The sequence below is a fragment of the Cucurbita pepo genome, chromosome LG10, assembly GCF_002806865.2.
Source record: "Cucurbita pepo subsp. pepo cultivar mu-cu-16 chromosome LG10, ASM280686v2, whole genome shotgun sequence".
Taxonomy (NCBI): domain Eukaryota; kingdom Viridiplantae; phylum Streptophyta; class Magnoliopsida; order Cucurbitales; family Cucurbitaceae; genus Cucurbita; species Cucurbita pepo.
In genome coordinates, this window is record NC_036647.1 from 5,555,377 (window position 1) to 5,574,529 (window position 19,153).

Consider the following 19,153-nt stretch of genomic DNA (forward strand, 5'->3'; position numbering starts at 1 on the left):
TCTCTACTCAATTATACAATATTTTCACAAATATATATTTTTATTAATTATTATAATACTTATCATATCAACCTAGTCAAATCACTAAAATACTAATTATCCTGTTAGTTGACCTAAGCCACACGAGTGGGGCTCGGCCTCCTAACCTTCCATAAGACGAGTTTCTATATAATACAGCTCAAGTCGAACACCAAAAAAGTTTAGAAGATCAAAAACCTACCAGGTGTCAGTCGGAGCAGGGATAAGCTTGTGAATAAGCAAGCTTATCCCAAAAAAAACAATTCCTGTAGCTCCCGAGCGTAACTTAAAAGAAATAATAAGTATATTTTCTTATTTTATTAAAGTTAAATTACAAGTTTGATCTCGGGATATTTTAAGTTTTTGTTTTTGAACTTTCAATTTTTGTCTAACCGGCCTTCTAAGTTTCAACTTATTATCTAATAAGTCATTAAAAGAATTAAAAAAAATAAAATTTTAATTAATTTATTCTATATAATTTTACATTTTATGTCTAATTATACTATAAATTTTCAATTTTATAGGTAATATATCCTTAAATTTTAAAAGTTTGTAACTCAATAACTAAATTTATAATTTTATCCGTTTTAGTAATTTTATTTTTAAAATTTTTAAAATATGTATTTATTTTTTCAAGTTCGCATAATAATATAATACGAAAAAACATGACGAGGTGACTACATAGTAATAATATATGACTGTATTAAATTTGTGACTATAATTATCTCATATCACAAACTATATTACTTAGACATTATATGATATGACATAATATCTACTTCCAAATGATTGGTAACACAGTCGAATTTTTTTTTCTTTCTACTTTTAGTTAAACAACCTTGGAAGACTTTTTATATCCAGCAGATATTATTGTCTTTGAGTTTTTTCGCTCCGACTTCTCTTTAATGTTTTTAAAATGTGTTTACTGGGGAGAAATTTTCACTCTTATAAAAAATGTTTTGTGCTCCTCCTAACCGATGTGGGATCTTACAATGATTATGAGATCCCATATCAATTGGAGAGAGAAACGAGTGCGAGCAAGGACGATGGACCCCAAAGGGGATAGATTGTGACATCTTTAAAAGGGTGTGGAAATCTCTCCCTAATACACATGTTTTAAAAATTTTGAGAATAAGTCCTAAAAAAAAGTCTAAAGAAGACAATATCTACTAACTCTAGCCGTGGACTTAAAGAGAATACATAAATTAGTTGAGTTATAATGAAACGGGTAGTTTCCGTTTAAATAGACACCGTCATAAGAAATTGCAACATTTAATTTGGAATTTTTATTTATAAAAGAAAAAAAAAATCCAATTTAAAAAAATAATAATAAATAAATAAATAAATAACAAAAAGAAGTAGAGCATTAAGAAAGAAGGGAGGCGGAGCACATCATGGCGCTTATTTTGTGCTGGTTGTTGTATGTATCGGATCATGGTATTTATTATTTATTTATTTTTACGGTTAGTTATCCGCTGTTCCCGACCCCACCGTAATTTGCTGTTCCTATTTCATCACCACCGTCCGTTGCATTGACTTTTAATCATGTCAACTTTCCTTTTTCTTGCATTCTAAATTAAGAAAACAAATTGATTAAGGAGATTTTATTTAGAAAAAAAGGACAACCATTATGCTTAACAAGTAATTCTCTCTTAAAAAAAACAAATGTCTCAAATTCCATTTATACCCCCTCTCGTTTCCCCCATTTTATTAAAAAATAAATTATTTTAAGTCTTTTTTAGTCATCTTATCTTCATAATTACTTTCATCGGGACGTGTTTCATGGTTCATTCAGGTATTTTTCTTTTTTAAAGTTTTAATTTCGTATATATATTATATTAAAAAATTAGAAACAAACTTGAAGAAGAAAGAAGATTATAGTAATAGAGAGTTAGTTATAAAACAATAAAAGTAATTATGATTATTTATTTATTAAGCGAATGCCAATAAAGAATAATATTATTATTAATTATTATTATTTTGGGCCATCATACTGTTGTGCTCTCCCACACTCCCATGTAACAATTTATTATTCTATACCCATCTTTCTACACGTGGCGTTATTTGGTACGTACAACTACTCGAGGTCATAAATGTAATTTAGCTCCCTGTAGAACGGAAACCCGTGAACCATCACAAAAACCGCGTCTACTCTGGCGACGTGGACGGCCGTGGGCCCAAATTATTTTCCTTTCTATATTAAATTAAATAAAAATATCTTCCAATTTTACTGTTACTTTTAAAAAATAATTAAAAATTTTAAAAATTTCAATAATATCTTTAAAAAAATAGTTTTAATTATGTCAATAATTTATTTAAAAAATAATAAAAAACATTCAAAAACATTGAAAATCACTTTTAAATTTTTTTATAAAAATAATTAAAAAAAATCTTAACAAATATAAGCAACACATGAATATATATATATATATAACAATAAACTTTTAAAAATAATATTAATATTTTTAAACTAAGCTCTTTTAAAATTTTATAGGTATTTTTTTAAATATGGTATTTTCGACCCGAGTACTAATAAAACTTTTTAAAATTTAAGGTTATTTTTTAACACGAGATTGAAGGGCATTTTAGTAATAAAGTACTAACAATAAAAAAATATAGAGAAAAAAAAAAAGGAAAATGGTGAAAGGCATCATATAAACGTAGCTTTAAAGAGTTGGGTTAGAAAGGTTGGAAGAAAGGCATCAGCTTTTAAGATTTAGTTGTAGCAAATTCCAAACCCTTTCCACTTCCCCATTCTAGGGACTATACCCACCAAATAGCCCATGACTTTAAACGGAAAATTGCTTTATATTCATCTATCTCGTGACCCGAAAAGCTACTTTTGAGAGCGTATGTTCGTGGGGTGGGTTGAGATATTATTTTAGACTACCTGATTGTTCATATGGTAAATTTTTTCAACTCAAACAGCTTCATCCACGTAAAGAATTGAACGCTAGTAACATGAAACTTGTTGAACGCTCTCGAATACTGCAATCAAGATCGTAATGATGGTAAAGTAAACCTGAACATTCTGACATTTTACGTCTTTTAATAATGGTCTTTGTTTATAGGAAATGTCGTTTATGGTGGTCATCTCATAAGTCTAGTCAATCTATTACGTCATCACTTGATACCTAGTATAGATGTCACCAACATTAAGCCAAAATAGTTCACTTATTGATCGGTTAAGATGAGTAAATATTAGAAGCATATCTTATGAGTTGCACCACATTCTAACCGTTCCAATTCTTCCGCCACCGTAAATCCTAGTTAGATTCAGGCATGATACACGTTTTTCTTACTTACCTTGTTAGGTATGTATGTTATCGTACTTTGTGTTAGTTAGACGAGTTAGGTATACACAACCTACTTTACTTTAAAAACTAATTTTAATTAATGAATTAATTAATTAATATTGTTATTATAATAATGATTAAATTTGGGACAAAACTCAATCTTTGTGGGAGTGGACGTAGGTATAAGAAGAAGTCTCAAACAAAACATGACATGACGTATAACAACCTAAGTTCACCGCTAGCAGATATTGTATTCTTTAAGATTTTCCTTCTGGAGTTTCTTTCAAGGTTTTAAGATGCGCTAGACAAAGATTTCCACACTCTTCTAAACAAATGTTTCGTTCTCTTCTCCAACTGATGTGGGATCTCACAATCCACCCCCTTTGAGAACCAGCTTCCTCGCTGACATCGATGTGAGATCTCACAATTTACTCTCTTTAGAGCGAGCGTCGTTCCCTTCTCCAATCAACGTAGGATCTGACGTATAAATTAAACATAATTTGGACTTTGGACCATGAGATCTAAAAAGCCCATTCTTGAGTCAATAATTGGGCCAAAAGAAAGCTTACTATTGGGCCTAACCCACCGAAATTCAATATAAAAAAAAATAAAAAATAAGAAGTTAAATATTTTCATATAATTTTGGTCCACGTGTCCTTGTGTATGTCTTGTCACAAACATGAAGCAACTGAATTTCATAAAGATTTTATTTTATTATTAAATTTTTTGGAGGTCCTTAGACCAGTCAGCAGATGAGCTGGCTGACCAAATCATTCATTAATGATTTCTGTCTTCTGAACTTGAATGGATAGATACCCACCACCAAACACCCTCCCCTGGTCTTCACCTTCTCTCTCTCCTCTCTCTCCTCTCTCTTTCTCTCTCTAAACCATATCCATGCAAAAATTAGTTTTTTTCTTATTTCTAAAATATCTGTAATATCCACGTAGGAAATTAATCATTTTTAAAAAAAAAATTAATCTACATGGACATCTGGGTTACATATTTTATCAGATAAATGAACATATCGATGGTACAAAATAGGATTATATATACAATTATAGAAGCCATATATATATATATATATGATAATCAATTATGTTGTACTAAAAGTTTTCATTGGTTTAAATATTTTGATATGTATTAGAACGATTAGACGATTGAATTAAGTGATCATGTGAAAAAAAAATATATGTTACGAGTAAGTTTGAATCTAATGAATAAGTCTAAAAAGAAAAAAATTGAGGGTAAAACCAAGTCGGAATGAGTTAATGAAAATTGGGCTCGAGAACAATAGAAATTTAAGCTTCGAAAAATACCTTAGGACTAGATTGGACATGGGAAAAGACGTAATTGGGTGATTCCTCACCTCGGTGTCGACCTTGTGATGAATTCATTTCAAGCGGCATGCATGCTACCCCAATTAGCTCATTTCCCTTATCCATTCCAAATCCAGGAGGTGAAAGGAAAATATTAGGTCAATGCTCGTAAAAATACCTTATTTTCACTTCTTTCTCGTTCTCTAGTTTCTTTTTACAGTCTTAAAATTTTGGTNTTTTTTTTTTTTTTTTTTTTTTTTTTTTTTTTTTTTTTTTGTAAGTCATCGATTGTCTATCACCTCATTTCGGGTCACCTCGTCCAAGTTACTTCTTTTCATCACTATTTTTTCAAATTACAAATTTACCCTTTGTGTTTTAATGAAAATCTATTTCTATTATTATTCAATTATTGTACTTTGAAAATACTAAATTTACAAACTTGAAAAATAAATAAGATCAAATAATTTAGGCTTTTATATGAATAAATAATAATAATAATAAATATATGAAAAGGAAATAATAATGATTAAATAAGTAATAAAAGTCTGATGCACACGAGTGGGTTTCAGCTGGGCTGGATCCAACTGGTGCTCTTTAATTTCATGGTCCGTACATGTAGATCATTGTCCTATTAATTATTACATTGACGTCTTTATTATTATTATTATTTTCATTTTTTTTCTATATTATTAATAAAAATAATTTAATTTTGATCAAATTAAGTGGTGCATTTAGGTCGGAATTTTAGACAACATTATCTAATCGGTAATCGTCCCTAGCGTTGGTTAAACTCACGATTTTAAAACGCATCTACTAGGTGGAGGTTTCCACATCTTTTAAGAAATGTTTCGTTCCACTCTCCGACCAACGTAAGATCTCACAATCTCCTTGAGAGCCAACGTCCTTGTCAGCACATCGCCTGATGTCTGGCTCTGAAACCATTTGTAACAGCCCAAGCTCACCGCTAGCAAATATTGTTAACTTTGACTCGTTACGTATCGTTGTTAGCCTCACTGTTTTAAAACACATCTACTATGGAGAGGGGGTCTAGCCCTACTCTAATGAGTGTCTCACACCGTTTGGTGATTGACTCTGATACCATTATAGACTTTATGTCCATAGTAGATGCGTTTTAAAACCGTGAGTCTAATGACGATACATAAAAGGCCAAAGCGACAATATCTACAAACGATGGACTTGAGCTGTTACATAATCCATCTATACATTTATTTGTATTTTTTTTAAATGGATGTTTTCTTTCGATTTGTGATCCTTCCATCTATCTACGACGATTATTTCATTATTTATCCTACCTTTATCCTTTTGTTTGTTTCTCCTCGATCAACCTATGCTCGGGTTTTTGTAATCCAAAAGATAAAAGTCAACTGGGTTAGCTCAAAAAACTTGCCTTTTTTATTTTTTATTCTTTTAAAATTAATCTATTTTTTATTTTGTTAAAATGTGTACCATCGTAATAATAATAATAATAATAATTTCTTGAATCTCAACATAATTTAACTGGTTTAGATATATGGTCGAATTAAAAATTCAAATCTTTTCATCCATTAAAAAAAAAAGTCAACCATAATGATGGTCCACCTAAGCATAATTTAATTATTTTAGACATATATCTCTAACCAAAATAATAAACATACCAATTTGAGTATAACTTAACTAATTTAGCATATACTTAGACATAAAAAAATTTAATCTTTTCATCACAAATATTGATGAACTAAAAAAAACAGTTAACTAATAATATAAAAATGTCAAACGTGAGTATAGCTCAATTAATTTAGACACCTACTTCGATTAAGATATTAGAGGTCTAAATATTTTTCTGATTTTAAAATAATAATAAATAAATAAATAATCAACAAGTAGTTTTAATATATATATATATATAATTAATTAATTAATAATCCAATTAATTGGGAATGCTTTCTAAGATTACTAATTTATGTTTTATTAATATTATTAAAAGCTTAATTTCTTGTGTGAGGGAAGAAAGAGTTTGGTAATATTAATAATTGTTTTTATAAAATTAATAACCCAATTTATTAAACTAGAGTTATAGAACATTAATAGTGCTTTAAAATATTTATTAGGGGAGAGAAAGAAGAGTTTTTCTATAGAGGTCTACTTACCCTACGCTATTAGGGTCAATGAAGACACGTCTCGAATAGAGTAAAAAATCTGTATTAAATGAAAAATGAAGAGAGAATGAAGAGAGATTTCTCCCCCTTAGATAAACGAGGACGGGGACATAGATTATATTTCTCATCCCGTCTCTGTTTTTGTCTCCACCTAATTCGGTGCCCCATAATTTTCTACAAATGAGTTATTATTTTACCCTACGGTATTAGGGCTAGTGAAAAAATTTGTGTTAAATAGGAAATGGAGAGGGAGTGGGAGTGGGGAAAATTTTCTCTCCGTTAGATAAACGAGGATGGAAACAGGGATTGTATTTCTCATCCCGTCCCTATCCTCGTCTCTGCTCAATTCCCTGCCCCGCCCCACCCATCTCCTCCTTTTATTTTCATAGGAAACCCAATTCCTGTGTATTCTCTTTCAGAAATTTCCGTCCCAAATCTCTACAAAATTATAGGGATATTTCGCAAGGATAAAAAATGAGAACAAAGATGGAGAAAGCTTTCTCGGGTCAAGTAGACATCTTTATTTATAACATTAATTATTATTTTTGTAAAATTAATTACACCATTTATCCATAGAAAGAATATGAAAAAATTAGTTAACCTTCCTTTTTTATATTTTATATATATATATATATATATATATATATATAGTTGTATATTATTAAAATAAAATCAAAATAATATTTTTAAACCAGTAAAAAAAATTTAACTTTGTTATTTGATGACAGACGGCAGTCTCCTATAATATTATTTACGTATATACCATAATTTTTAATAGTTTAATTTAATGAAAATATTTAAAAATTTACCATTGGTGGGGTGAAAAGAAAAAATGAACACTAATTAGTAAAAAAAGAAAAAAAAAAACAAAAAAAGGGTTAAATGGTAAAAAGTAAAAAGGGTTAATGTGAAGGAAAGAGGTACAAGATGGGGTGAAAAAGAGTACATCAATATGATGAGGCTTTAAAAATATATTAATACAATTTTAAATATAGACTATTATTAATATTATATTAGAAATGAATTTTGAATTTAATATACATTTAAGTATGTTAGTTAATTAAAATTTGTATAATTAAAAAGGCGAAATTATTATTATTGTTTTTAAAAAGAATTTTTCTAAAATTAAGGAACTAAAAAGTCATTTTTTTTAAGTTTATATATAACTAAAAATATATTTTATCCTAATATTTATTAGTTTGGGCTTAAAATTAAAAAATTAAAAAATGTCTAATAAACTTGTATTTAAAAAATAATATATTTATTTTTAAGAAAATACATATGGGGTATTTTAAAATTAAATTAAATTAAATTATTAAATTAGGTAAGGAAAATTGTTTGGAGAGTCCAGGAACTGTGCATCTGCTCAAGGACAACTGGTAGCTTTTGAATGGTACATGCAGCCGAAAACGACGTCGTGTCCCTACCGCCGGTTGGCCAAAAAAACGACGTGGAGGATCAGTCAAACAGTCAACTCATCGTCCACGTCATCTTTTCTCCATTTGCCAATTCAACCTTTAGATTAAAATATTAAAAAATGCCCTTTAAATAATATATTAAATGTTTAAAAAATATTCATATTTCTTTTCAAAAATTAAAATATTAAATAAATAAATATTTGGGATTCATTTTTTTAAAAATAAATAATAATTAAAAAAAATCTTTTCCATTTATTTTGTATCTTTGTGGTACCCATTTATTTTTGTAGGTTCAGCTATCAACGTTTTCCCCATTAAAAAAAAAAATCATATAATTTCATTATCCGTCCTTAAATTCTCGAGTTATTTTAATTTAGCCTAAAATCTTATAATTTTTAACTTATTTTTCCAATTCTACCCTCAACGTTAACCCCCGATATAATTAAACCAACACTGTTAACCTAATAATAAAAAATTACGTGTATTATTATGCCAATAGAAAATGTAGCATGTATTGTTAGTTTGAGCGTATCTCACCTAGTTAAGATATATACGCTAAGATCTGAGATTAGAAATAGAGATACCCATGAGACAGAGTGGAGATGGGACGACTGTATTTCATTCTACATCCCGTAAAAATCTTCATTTATTTTTGTGGGATCAGGATAATATCTTTATTTATGTGGGTCGGGATGGAATCAGTTAGGTTCAAAGGTGAGGATAAGAAATATGATCTTCGTTCTTGTGTAGAGAGAAATCTCTCGGGCTCCCTCTACATTATTTGTTTAAACGGGGATTCCCCACCACAGTTGAGGTAGGTCCCTTACGACCTTAAATGGGTATGTTTAATTAGAAATTTGAATCTTCGATCCCGAACATGCTCGGCTATAAATAACACCCTTCCATGCACAAATCAATTCCACAGCTTTCAGCTCAAATTCCCTCTTCCAAAACACGACCCTTTTGCTCAAACAAACATGGATTCCACTTCCACGTCAACCCACATCCTTAAACACTCCGAAATCACCCACTCCACTGAGTCAGAGCATCAAAACAGAGCAACCGCCGATGCCCTCTATAAATCCCTCGCCGCCGGCCGGACCGACGCGGTGGCGAAGTTCCTTGCCACCGACCTCGAGTGGTGGTTCCATGGCCCACCTCATTGCCAGTACATGATGCGGGTCCTCACCGGTGAGTCCAGCCACGCCGAGTTTCGGTTCGAGCCGAGGAGCATAACAGAGATCGGCGACTCTGTTATTGTGGCGGAAGGCTGGGAAGGGGCTCAGGTCTATTGGGTTCATGTTTGGACGTTGAAAGATGGGGTGATTACGCAGTTTAGAGAGTATTTCAATACTTGGCTTGTTGTGGCGGATCTCCGGCAGCCGGCTTGGGAGGAGGTCCGTCATGATGGGCTGACGGTGTGGCAGAGCCACCCTCGGGATCTGTTTCACCGCTCGCTGCCCGCGATTATGTTGGCTCTGTAGTTTGTCAAAAGCGTTTGTAACGTGTGTTTCTAAAACTTAATTATCTGTGAAATAATGTCATCCAATTTGAACATAATTCATCTGATATAACTATCTTGTTAACTAAATCAAGTCGATATATTAAATTTGGTAAACTTTAACGTTTGACGAATCAATTGCCGACACATCTTCAAAAGGTTCTTTCAACTGGATCCTCGACCAAACATCAATCTCCTAAACTTTTAGATCAATGATTAGATTTTCAATTCAAATGCNTTTTTTTTTTTTTTTTTTTTTTTGGTCATCTTTCTTCCCTGACATCACACCTCTCGAGTTCTTTTTTTTGTTATTTCCTCGTCACATTCAAAATCCAACGCAAACCCAATTAATCTAAGCAAAATCCTATTAAAAATTGACGTATAGAAGAGAATATAACAACCCATAACAGATATTGTTCGTTATTCGACTCTGGAGTGGATTGTGAGATCCCACATCGATTGGAGGGAGAATGAAACATTCTTTATAAGGATATGGAAATGTCTCCCTAACAGACGTGTTTTAAAACCGTGAGGTTGACAACGATACGTAACAGTTTGAAACGGATAATATTTGCTAGCGGTGGGTTTAAAATCGTGGCTTTAGGAAATTTTTTTTCATAAGATTCATGTATGCACACGTCGCTTTCTTACGGGTCGCGACCACACGTGTGGGAGAGTGTTATCAATTTTATATGTGTAGTGTCCTTTCAAAATGATTGGTGGGAAGTGTGGGAGGTTGGCCTTAGATTCCTTTTCCAGTCTGCCACGATTGCAACGTGAAGTAATTAAGGCTATATCATATTCATAACCTTAAGAAATAGATGGAAAGCTTCCAATGCCTCTATTTTTCTTTATTTTGGGTACGTACCCAAAATCACACCCATATCGGGATTGTGCAATTGTGACACTCGAACAAAGGATGGGTAAATGAATGACCTAAGACCATATTCGGATGAGAGCGATCATTAAGAAAAATTTAAAAGAATTGAAAGTTACTATCTATACCAAGAATGTGCACCTTTCTTTTCAGTTCAGTGGCTTAATTCTAAGAACTCCAAAGTATTTGAAAGAACTCGTGTTGGTCTATTAGGATGAACATTCACTCTTAGAAGCGAGGAGTAAGTAAAATAACCATGTCGCGGGGTGCATGAAAGGGTCATCAGGTACTGAATCTAAATTCTGGGCATCGATCGTTATAGAAATATCATGTTATGCATGTGTTTTACTTTCTAGTTTTCGTATATAGCAGGAATGTGTATGCCATGTCGCAAGGGATGTAAGAGAATACCGAGACTATCAAGTGCTGAATCTAAATTCTGAATTTTGATCCGGATCTTGGACATGGGTCATCACAGAAATATCTTGTCATGCGTGTGCTTTGCTTTCTCGTTTTCGTATATAGCACGAACGGAGATACTTTTGATGGTCTTTTGCAACATATAAACAAGCGAAAATGAACATATATATCTATGAATTCACATAATAATACACACAAAACTATGTATTAGTTCAATTCAAACATGGCTAAAGTACGAGAAAACATCACAGAAGTTATAATCAAATTCCTCAGAGACTCAATGACCGTTCTCCTGCAAGATTTTTGGTCATTTTCAGCGCAAAATCATCTCTTTGCATTGATGATGGAGTAGGGGGCTTCAAAAGCTGGTTTACTCCATCAGTTTCATCTAAAAACCTGTTTGAATCCAGGTTTGATCTATCCTCATGAACTGTTCCACCTTCACGAGGTAATGGTGACAGGATTTCGTTCTTGTCTCTGCCGTTCGTTCGGTTTTTTCCGAGGTTGTCTTCCATTAATTCATAGTAATCAGCTGTCCTAACCTCCTGAGCAAGAGAGCAGCAGCAGCAGAACAACCATTGTGCACAGTCTACAACATTTGGTTTCCCCCAACACGACTCGTTCTTCGTTATATCGAACCGTTTCCTCATTTGAATCCTCCAGTATCCACCATAGAACAGCCCAAACACAGAAACAAGAATGCCAATTAAACTGAGAGCTACTTTAGCATACAAAGGTTCCACAATATTAGCTGCCAAACCAAACAAACAAAGCGGGGCAGTGCAAAAGATTACGAACGTCGCAGCATGAACGTACATGTTCCCGAATCCTAACCGTTCCATGTTCCATCCAAATAAGCAGAAGCTGCAGAAGAGGGAAAGGCAAGCTGTTCTAATGTCATCAAGGAAATGGAACAGTCCGCCTCTCCATTGAGGCTTGTCAACAATTCTTGACACACACAAATTGCCATCGTTGATCCGGTTTGGACTTTCCTCATTGTCGACATGGTCGTACTCCTTCCCAAGTGGACTGAAAATGGAGTATAAACTAGCAGCAGCAGCAGTCAAGAGTGCAACAGTAAGGCAGACCGAAACTCCGAAAACTGATCTTTGAGGCTTCTTATGGCTCAAATTAAGGACAGATAAAGCATATTGGGCAAAGCAGTTCATATGAAGCAACACAAGCAATACCATCATGTGTTTCCTTTCATGTGGCTTATAAGTTCCATTTTTGCAATATATTTCTCTAAGTATAAGGATATCACCTGGTTTCCACCTACATAAAAGTACCATATGATGAATCCTCCTAGGATGATGATACAAACACATCAGAGTGAAGAGAGCAGTCAAGATTTGGTTATTAACTTCAAACCAAATCTCTCTTTGTGATTTAGTTGGCAGGAGATTGTTCAACATTCCAGTCATTACAAGAAAGACGACCAATCCCGAAACCGTGACGCCGATCGTCCAGAAAAGAAGGGCAATGTTCAAAGGGTCTTTGATCCACTCTTTACAAAATCCTATGAACTTGATTTTCTGGAACTTAAAAGATGGGGAGGGCAAGTTTTCTGAGCCAATCTTTGAATCAGCACCCCTAAGTAGAATCCTTCGGGATATCGACATCGAACCGTGAAGCTCGTCGTCGTACTTGGCCTTGTGTTCACAATATGCAGCACTTATGAATTGAAGGTTGTCTTGAATCCATTCACAGGGCCTAGGATGCTCAACAAGCTGAGTCCCAAAAATTACTCCCAATATTAACTAGATCGATTCTAATCATCTTTCAACAATGGATTCTAATCACTGATATCACATATTTTATGAACAGATACTCAAAAGCATGAACAAACAAGCAATTATTGAGCTGAGCATTAACACAAACACCTAACAGTCACAAATAACAATGAACTTAATCTTTCAAATTTGATCAAAATGGCAGTATGAAACATGATAAAACACAAAATTACAGATACAAAACTCGATTTGGGGCAACAATTTCCTTCAAGAGAAACCCATATAGAAAAAACTCCATTGAAAGGGAAGTTAGAAATGTACCTGGGTTGAAGTTCCAGCGGCTCATCAAAGCAAAGAAAGTGCAAAAATCAGAAATGATTTACGTTTCTTTCCTAACGCACCTTTTTCCTTTTACCAGTAAGAGTCGATCGACCTTCAAAATGCCCTGCTATGGTGGGAAACTTTTTTAGAACTTTCCTCATTTTGAATCTTCCGTGTGGACTTCAATGAGGCCTTTGATGGGAATCTGTTGAGTTCATCATGGGCTAAGATGATGGATTCTTGATTTGGACTGGATTTTCCTTACAGTTCTTCAAGCCTGGCCCAGATCTTGAAAGAAATTCTCTGTTTAAAACAAGGGGGAAAAAGAAGAACCATTAAGCATTTCCCAAATGTAGCATTATCAAGTTCATGATTCAAATGAAGTAATAAATAATCATGATATTTGTTCATCAAAATCTTTGAATTTTAAAGAGGCTTTGAAAGGGTAGACAAGAAAAAGTGAGATCATAGACGATCTTTCCTACTTTATCTGCTTTGATTAGACATAAAAATTGGTTCTCATGTTTCCCACTCACCTAAATTTGTCCCAACTTTAATGAACTTGCTCACCTTAAATTTTATGTTTTTTCTTTCAAATTATTTTTTTTGCCATAAAGTCATTGGCTCGATTTGATTCGGACAATCGCCTTGAACTGTCGGTTTGGTTTGCTCACCTCACCTACAAGTCTAATCGAGTTCTACTTAACTCAAACAATCATAAATAACAATTTGATGTCAGATCATAAACATGTTGAGATTTATGTATCAAAGACCTGTAATTAATGATTTAATTGTAACAATAATTTTGATTGTTTTATTTGCAATTTAACGCTATTCATTGTGTGAGATCTCATGTTCGTTGGAGAGGAGAACAAAGTATTTTTTTATAAGGGTGTAGAAATCTCATGTTTTAAAAACCTTGATAGTAAGCACCGAAGGGAAAACCCAAATAGGTATGGAAACTCTTCCTATCATACGCGTTTTAAAAACCTTGAGTGAAAGCACTGAAAAGACCTAAAAATGATTATATTTGCTAGTAGTGGGTCCAAAGAAACAATATCTGTCAGCGGTGGGTTTGGACTGTCTTATCTTGACAACACAATTGGTACGACCCACTTTGTGATGGGTATTTTATGCAATGAGTTTGTATAAGATTTGATCGTAAAATATTTAATTTTATTTTTAGAAATATGTTAATTGAGAAGATTATATTATACACAACTCGATTTTACTCCCGAATAAGTTATGAACTTCAATCTGTGAGGGCTTGTCTTTTCAGTGAAATATATTTTCCTTAAGTGCTTATTTCAAGACTTTAACAATGGAGTCTCATCCTTTCACGGTTACGAGAAGAGCTTAATATAGAGCTAAATCATAAACAAATTGTTCATTAGAACATCATCGATAGTCGCAGAAAGAGTGGTTAGAATTGGTCGTCATTTTTGGTGGTTGAAGTGGAATTACAGGTCAATAGGCTTACATCCAAACAATATTGTCCAGCTAAAAAGTAAAAAAAAAAAAACAGGGTTGGGCCAAAAATGCTAAATAATAATATTCTTCCCTTTTTTATTTCTTATTTTTTTAATTTTTAATTTTTGAATTAAATGCATTTTTGTCAACCTTCCAAAATTACCTTTTATTGGATTCACATGTCAATAAATAATATTAAAAAAAAAAAAAAACAAAAGGGGAATGATTTATTTCATTTACCTCTTCTAAATATTTTCTTATTTTGCATTATGGCCCATTAATTAATTAATTAATTAATTTCATTCACATTTACACTTCCCTTAAAAATATTTATAAAAATTAAAAATTAAAATTAAAAAATGACAATTTGTAGAATGATGAAGGGCTTTTTTGCAAACCCCACATAAATAAATAAATAAATAAATAAATAAATAAATAAATAAATAAATAAATAAATAATATAATATAATATAATATAATATAATATAATATAATATAATATAAAAGGCACAACCACCATTCTTGTTTGTGCTCTGTTTGTGTTACCCCACAGCTTTCCATTTTGTGCCACAAATTTATGCCTCTATTTATTTTTTCCCCCACTTTTTATTTTCTAAATTCTCTTTTTATTTAGATTCCTTCTTTATTTTCTTCTAATATATATATATATATTATATATTTACCCATTTTATGAAAGTACATGTAAAATATAATTTTTTTTAAAAAAAATATAATTAATTAAACTCTGCCAGCTGTAATATTTGTCTATTTTCAAATTTTTCACTCGTTTATGTAATTATTATTATTTTTACTATATAATATATGAGATCTCACGTGAACTGGAAAAATAAAAGTAGTAACAGTTAGGTGGAAATTACTTTAATAATTTTGAACGGTCTCCGAGGAAAAGCCTTTCGTAATCCAACTTTTTTTATTTTTTATTTTATTATTATTATTATTATTATTATTTATCTTTTGGGTCTAATTTCCTTTGTCTTTTTTCTTTTTTCATTTTTCTTTTTTTCTTTTCATTTTTTTTTTAATTATACTTTATGTGCCCCACTATGCAACATAAGTCTATAGGAGAGGACCAAAATTAATTCCCATATTATTATTATTATTATTATTATTATTATTATTATAAAGTTGGTGTGACACCATCAAATCCCATTGCAAAAAGACAGAGAAAATATTTATAAAAAAAAAAAACAAAAATTGTCAAATTTAACCTTTTTTTTTTATATAGAAAGAGAGGGAGAAAAACAAAGCATAATTGATGCATTTATAGACTTTTTAGGTAAATAATGAAATTAATATAACGCCAAGACGAGAATTTTAAAGTTCAATTCAATATCTGATGATCTCGATATTTCTATAAATTTCATAATACAACACGAGTTCTTTAATTCTCACTCACAAATGCTCGGTAAGTCAATTAACATAAGATTACTCCAAATAAAACACGCTTAAATTTAAAAAGATAAACCTTATTTAATTCGGTCGAAAAAGTAGGTTATATGATATTTGTTTTTAATGTAAAGAAAATAGAATCGAGGTACACAAGATTTGAGACAGCAACATTTCATAGGATTAAGACATAAACAGGTGCATGTTTTGTGGTGTGAAACAGCCCATAAATCATGGGTAATGTTAGCAAAACCCCATCTAACCTTTGAAAATAACCCATCATATATAATATTACAATAATTTTTCCATATATTTTAGTATATAAAACAATAAAATATTAAATTTATAAATATTTATTTTAGTCCCTAAATTAAATATATATATATATATATATATTAGATTATTAAGGTGGGAAAATTATTGAAGTAAATTGTACATAAATATATAAATAATAATGGTGCTATAAATTAATTCAAGTGTGTGATAAGGTAGTTTGATAGGTGTTACATTTGAGGTCCCAACCCCAAGTAAGGCCTTTAATTTTTAGGGTGCCCACGAAATTTTATCCTCGACTTTTGATAAATGTTTCAAAACTACTGTTAGAGTAAGACTCAAGACGTAGAACAGTGTGATGGTAACCTTGAACGAAAGTTAGGATATAAACTATTGTTGCAGGTGATCGTCACACTTGTTCTAAATCCTTATTTTCATCCAAAATTTTAATGGGTTTTTTACTTTAATGATTGGTTTGAAAAAATTACGACAAAAATGACAAAATTTAGGCTTAATGACACATTTCTTATAAGGGTGTGAAAATCAAAACTAGGATATGAACGTGTGAGATCCCATATCGGTTGGAGGGAGGAATGTAACATTCCTTATAAGGGTATGAAAATCTCTTCCTAATAGACACGTTTTAAAACCGTAAGGCTGACGACGATATATAACGAGCTAAAGCGGACAATATCGGCTAGTGGTGAGCTTTGGCTTGAGTTGTTACAGGACCACTGTTCTAAGTCATAGTCACACTTGTTCCAAATCCTAATTTCCATCCAAAATTATAATAGTCAAAACCCACTAGTAGCAGATATTGTCCTCGGTTTTCCCTTTCGGGCTTTTCCTCAATATTTTTAAAACGTGTCAATGCTTCGTACATCTCTCCAACCGAGATGAGATCTCACAATCTAACTCCTCCGAGACCCAACATCTTCACTAGCACTAGTTCCTCTCTCAAATCGACGTGGGATCTCACAAAAATTGTAATGGGTAGGTCGGATAATTTAAGGTTAGAAATAAACACACCGAGTCGGAGTGTTGTTAGTATAAAGGGGAGGTAGAGACACCCAATTTTGTTATAAAGGAGGAAGGAAAGAAGAGATGAAATGTGAGAGAGAGAGAGAGAGAGAGAGAGAGAGAGAGAGAGAGAGAGAGAGAAGGTGCATGAAGAGCAAGATGGAGAAGCAGGGCACGTGCTGTGCTAACTCAATTCGGTTCAATTCAGATCTGTTGGGGTTTTTGAGTTAGTTCTTCATGTGCCCCTCTTCGCCATCGTGACCACTGCGCCTTAATTAATCAACCCTCTGCTGCTTCTGCTTCTTCATTGTTTTCAGGTCACNTTTTTTTTTTTTTTTTTTTTTTTTTTTGTTTTAATCATTGAATCTCTGAAAGTTCTAGGTAAACAAGATGAACCCTTTGGGTTTTTAAGCATACTCATGTATAGATTGTAAATATAAGCCATATTTGAGACACTATTTTTGACAATTGGGCGAATTTATGCCATGGTTTGATGGTTTTGTTTTGTAGAGAGCTACAAATGTGCAATGTGGGTTCAAAAAGGCAGCTGAAATTGAAGTTCCAACATCATCTCTATGTCGATTCTAGTTTCCTTGTCCTGTTTTTTTTTTTTTTTTTTAGGATATCGAGGCTCAACTCTCGTTTGGGAACTTGTTAATCAAAATGAATTTGCACCGACTTGAAATGATAAAAAGTCGAATTCTATTTGTCTATAGATTTGTGAAGTTTCTTTGTCTTTGAATTGAAGTGGTAGCTGAGCCAAGTTGAGGGGAGAAAGAAAAAGGGAAAATCAACCACAAGAACGTGAATCTACCCAAGGTACTCACTTGAAAAAGATCACTTCAATGATTTATAAGTGAAGTTTTTTAACGGAGTTAATAGGAAATAGCTTTGTCTCAACGTCAGAATCTCCTTTTTGCCTTCAAATCTGAATCGATAAGATGATCATTCTAAGCTATCGCGCACAAAGGAGACTAGAAAGATGTTTTATCTTGAACTTTGTCTGTTCATGTCCTATTTAAAAAGTTTAAGCTATGCAAAGGTAGAAATAGAGACATATTTGACATAGTTGGTTGTATTAACTAGGAATGAATTAACAATATCACAATGAATAAACATGTCTTTACCTAATTAGTTGAGATAGTATAACTTGGGCGATCTTCAATACCTCGTGTGGTTATGAAATCTTTCGTATTAATCTTTCGATCTTCAATAACTTTGGCAAATCCTATTAATCTTTCGTATCTCTTGTGGTTATGATAGAGTCGACCTTATTTACCTCGTGTCGAACAAATGCATTCATCATACTTTTTCAAATTGTGTCATGCCAATTGGGTCCGAGCCAATAACTTCACATAAACATTTTCTTCAATAGATCATCTAAATTCATGTCTCGTATAAAAGTGATACAAGCCACTGCAAAGACTTGTTTTTCTCTCCTAAGAAGTCGAAAATTCATCCAGAATTAAAAAAAAAAAANAAAAAAAAAAAAAAAAAAAAAAAAAAAAAAAAAAAAAAAAAAAAAAAAAAAAAAAAAGCTCATGCTTATAGATCTTAAGTCATCAAGCTTAAACTTTGGGATGACATTGAGCATGACTTGACAAATTCTCCAATCAGAAATATTATTGCTTATTCGTAATGAAATGGATGGCCCTCACACCTTGAATTGGTATTTTCAATACACGAGCATTGAATTTGTTGATGAAACTCACAGGGAAAATGACATAAAATCAAGCATTATATATTCACAAAATGAACAAGAAAATCAGGTCAAACTATGCGACATAATTACAAGTTACATAATGGTTAATGTGGGGGGGAAAAGTAAAACCAATAAAATTCAACACTGATAGGATATGGGCGCATCGAATCTCCAGAATTTCAGGAGAACCAAACACGCCCATATACACTGGCTTAGATGACG

At 32.1% G+C, this 19,153-nt stretch overlaps 2 protein-coding genes and 1 long non-coding RNA gene across 7 annotated transcripts; 2 read left to right on the forward strand and 1 right to left on the reverse strand.

Annotated features, from left to right (window-relative positions):
• Positions 1–9,144: 9,144 nt before the first annotated feature.
• Positions 9,145–9,778, forward strand: LOC111804359 (wound-induced protein 1). Its single transcript, XM_023689126.1, has one exon. It carries the CDS (start codon positions 9,185–9,187, stop codon positions 9,689–9,691), a length of 507 nt encoding a protein of 168 aa, XP_023544894.1. The 5' UTR covers positions 9,145–9,184; the 3' UTR covers positions 9,692–9,778.
• A 1,368-nt stretch (positions 9,779–11,146) lies between these two features.
• On the reverse strand, positions 11,147–13,610 carry LOC111803874. 5 transcript variants are annotated; one of them, XM_023688473.1, is made up of 3 exons: positions 13,596–13,610; positions 13,140–13,362; positions 11,147–12,735 (listed from the first exon to the last, which is right to left on the reverse strand). In XM_023688473.1, the coding sequence occupies exons 2-3, from the start codon at positions 13,218–13,220 to the stop codon at positions 11,275–11,277; spliced, it is 1,542 nt and encodes a 513-aa protein (XP_023544241.1). In that variant the 5' UTR covers positions 13,221–13,362; positions 13,596–13,610; the 3' UTR covers positions 11,147–11,274. The 5 variants fall into 5 exon arrangements, with proteins under 5 accessions (XP_023544241.1, XP_023544239.1, XP_023544238.1 ...); XM_023688471.1 differs by lacking the exon at positions 13,596–13,610 and adding an exon at positions 13,545–13,566; XM_023688470.1 differs by lacking the exon at positions 13,596–13,610 and having other exon boundaries at positions 13,140–13,500.
• A 3,472-nt stretch (positions 13,611–17,082) lies between these two features.
• LOC111803168 lies at positions 17,083–18,363 on the forward strand. Its single transcript, XR_002816350.1, has 2 exons — positions 17,083–17,546; positions 17,740–18,363. It is a non-coding gene; the product is annotated as an uncharacterized LOC111803168 (long non-coding RNA).
• Positions 18,364–19,153: the final 790 nt, after the last annotated feature.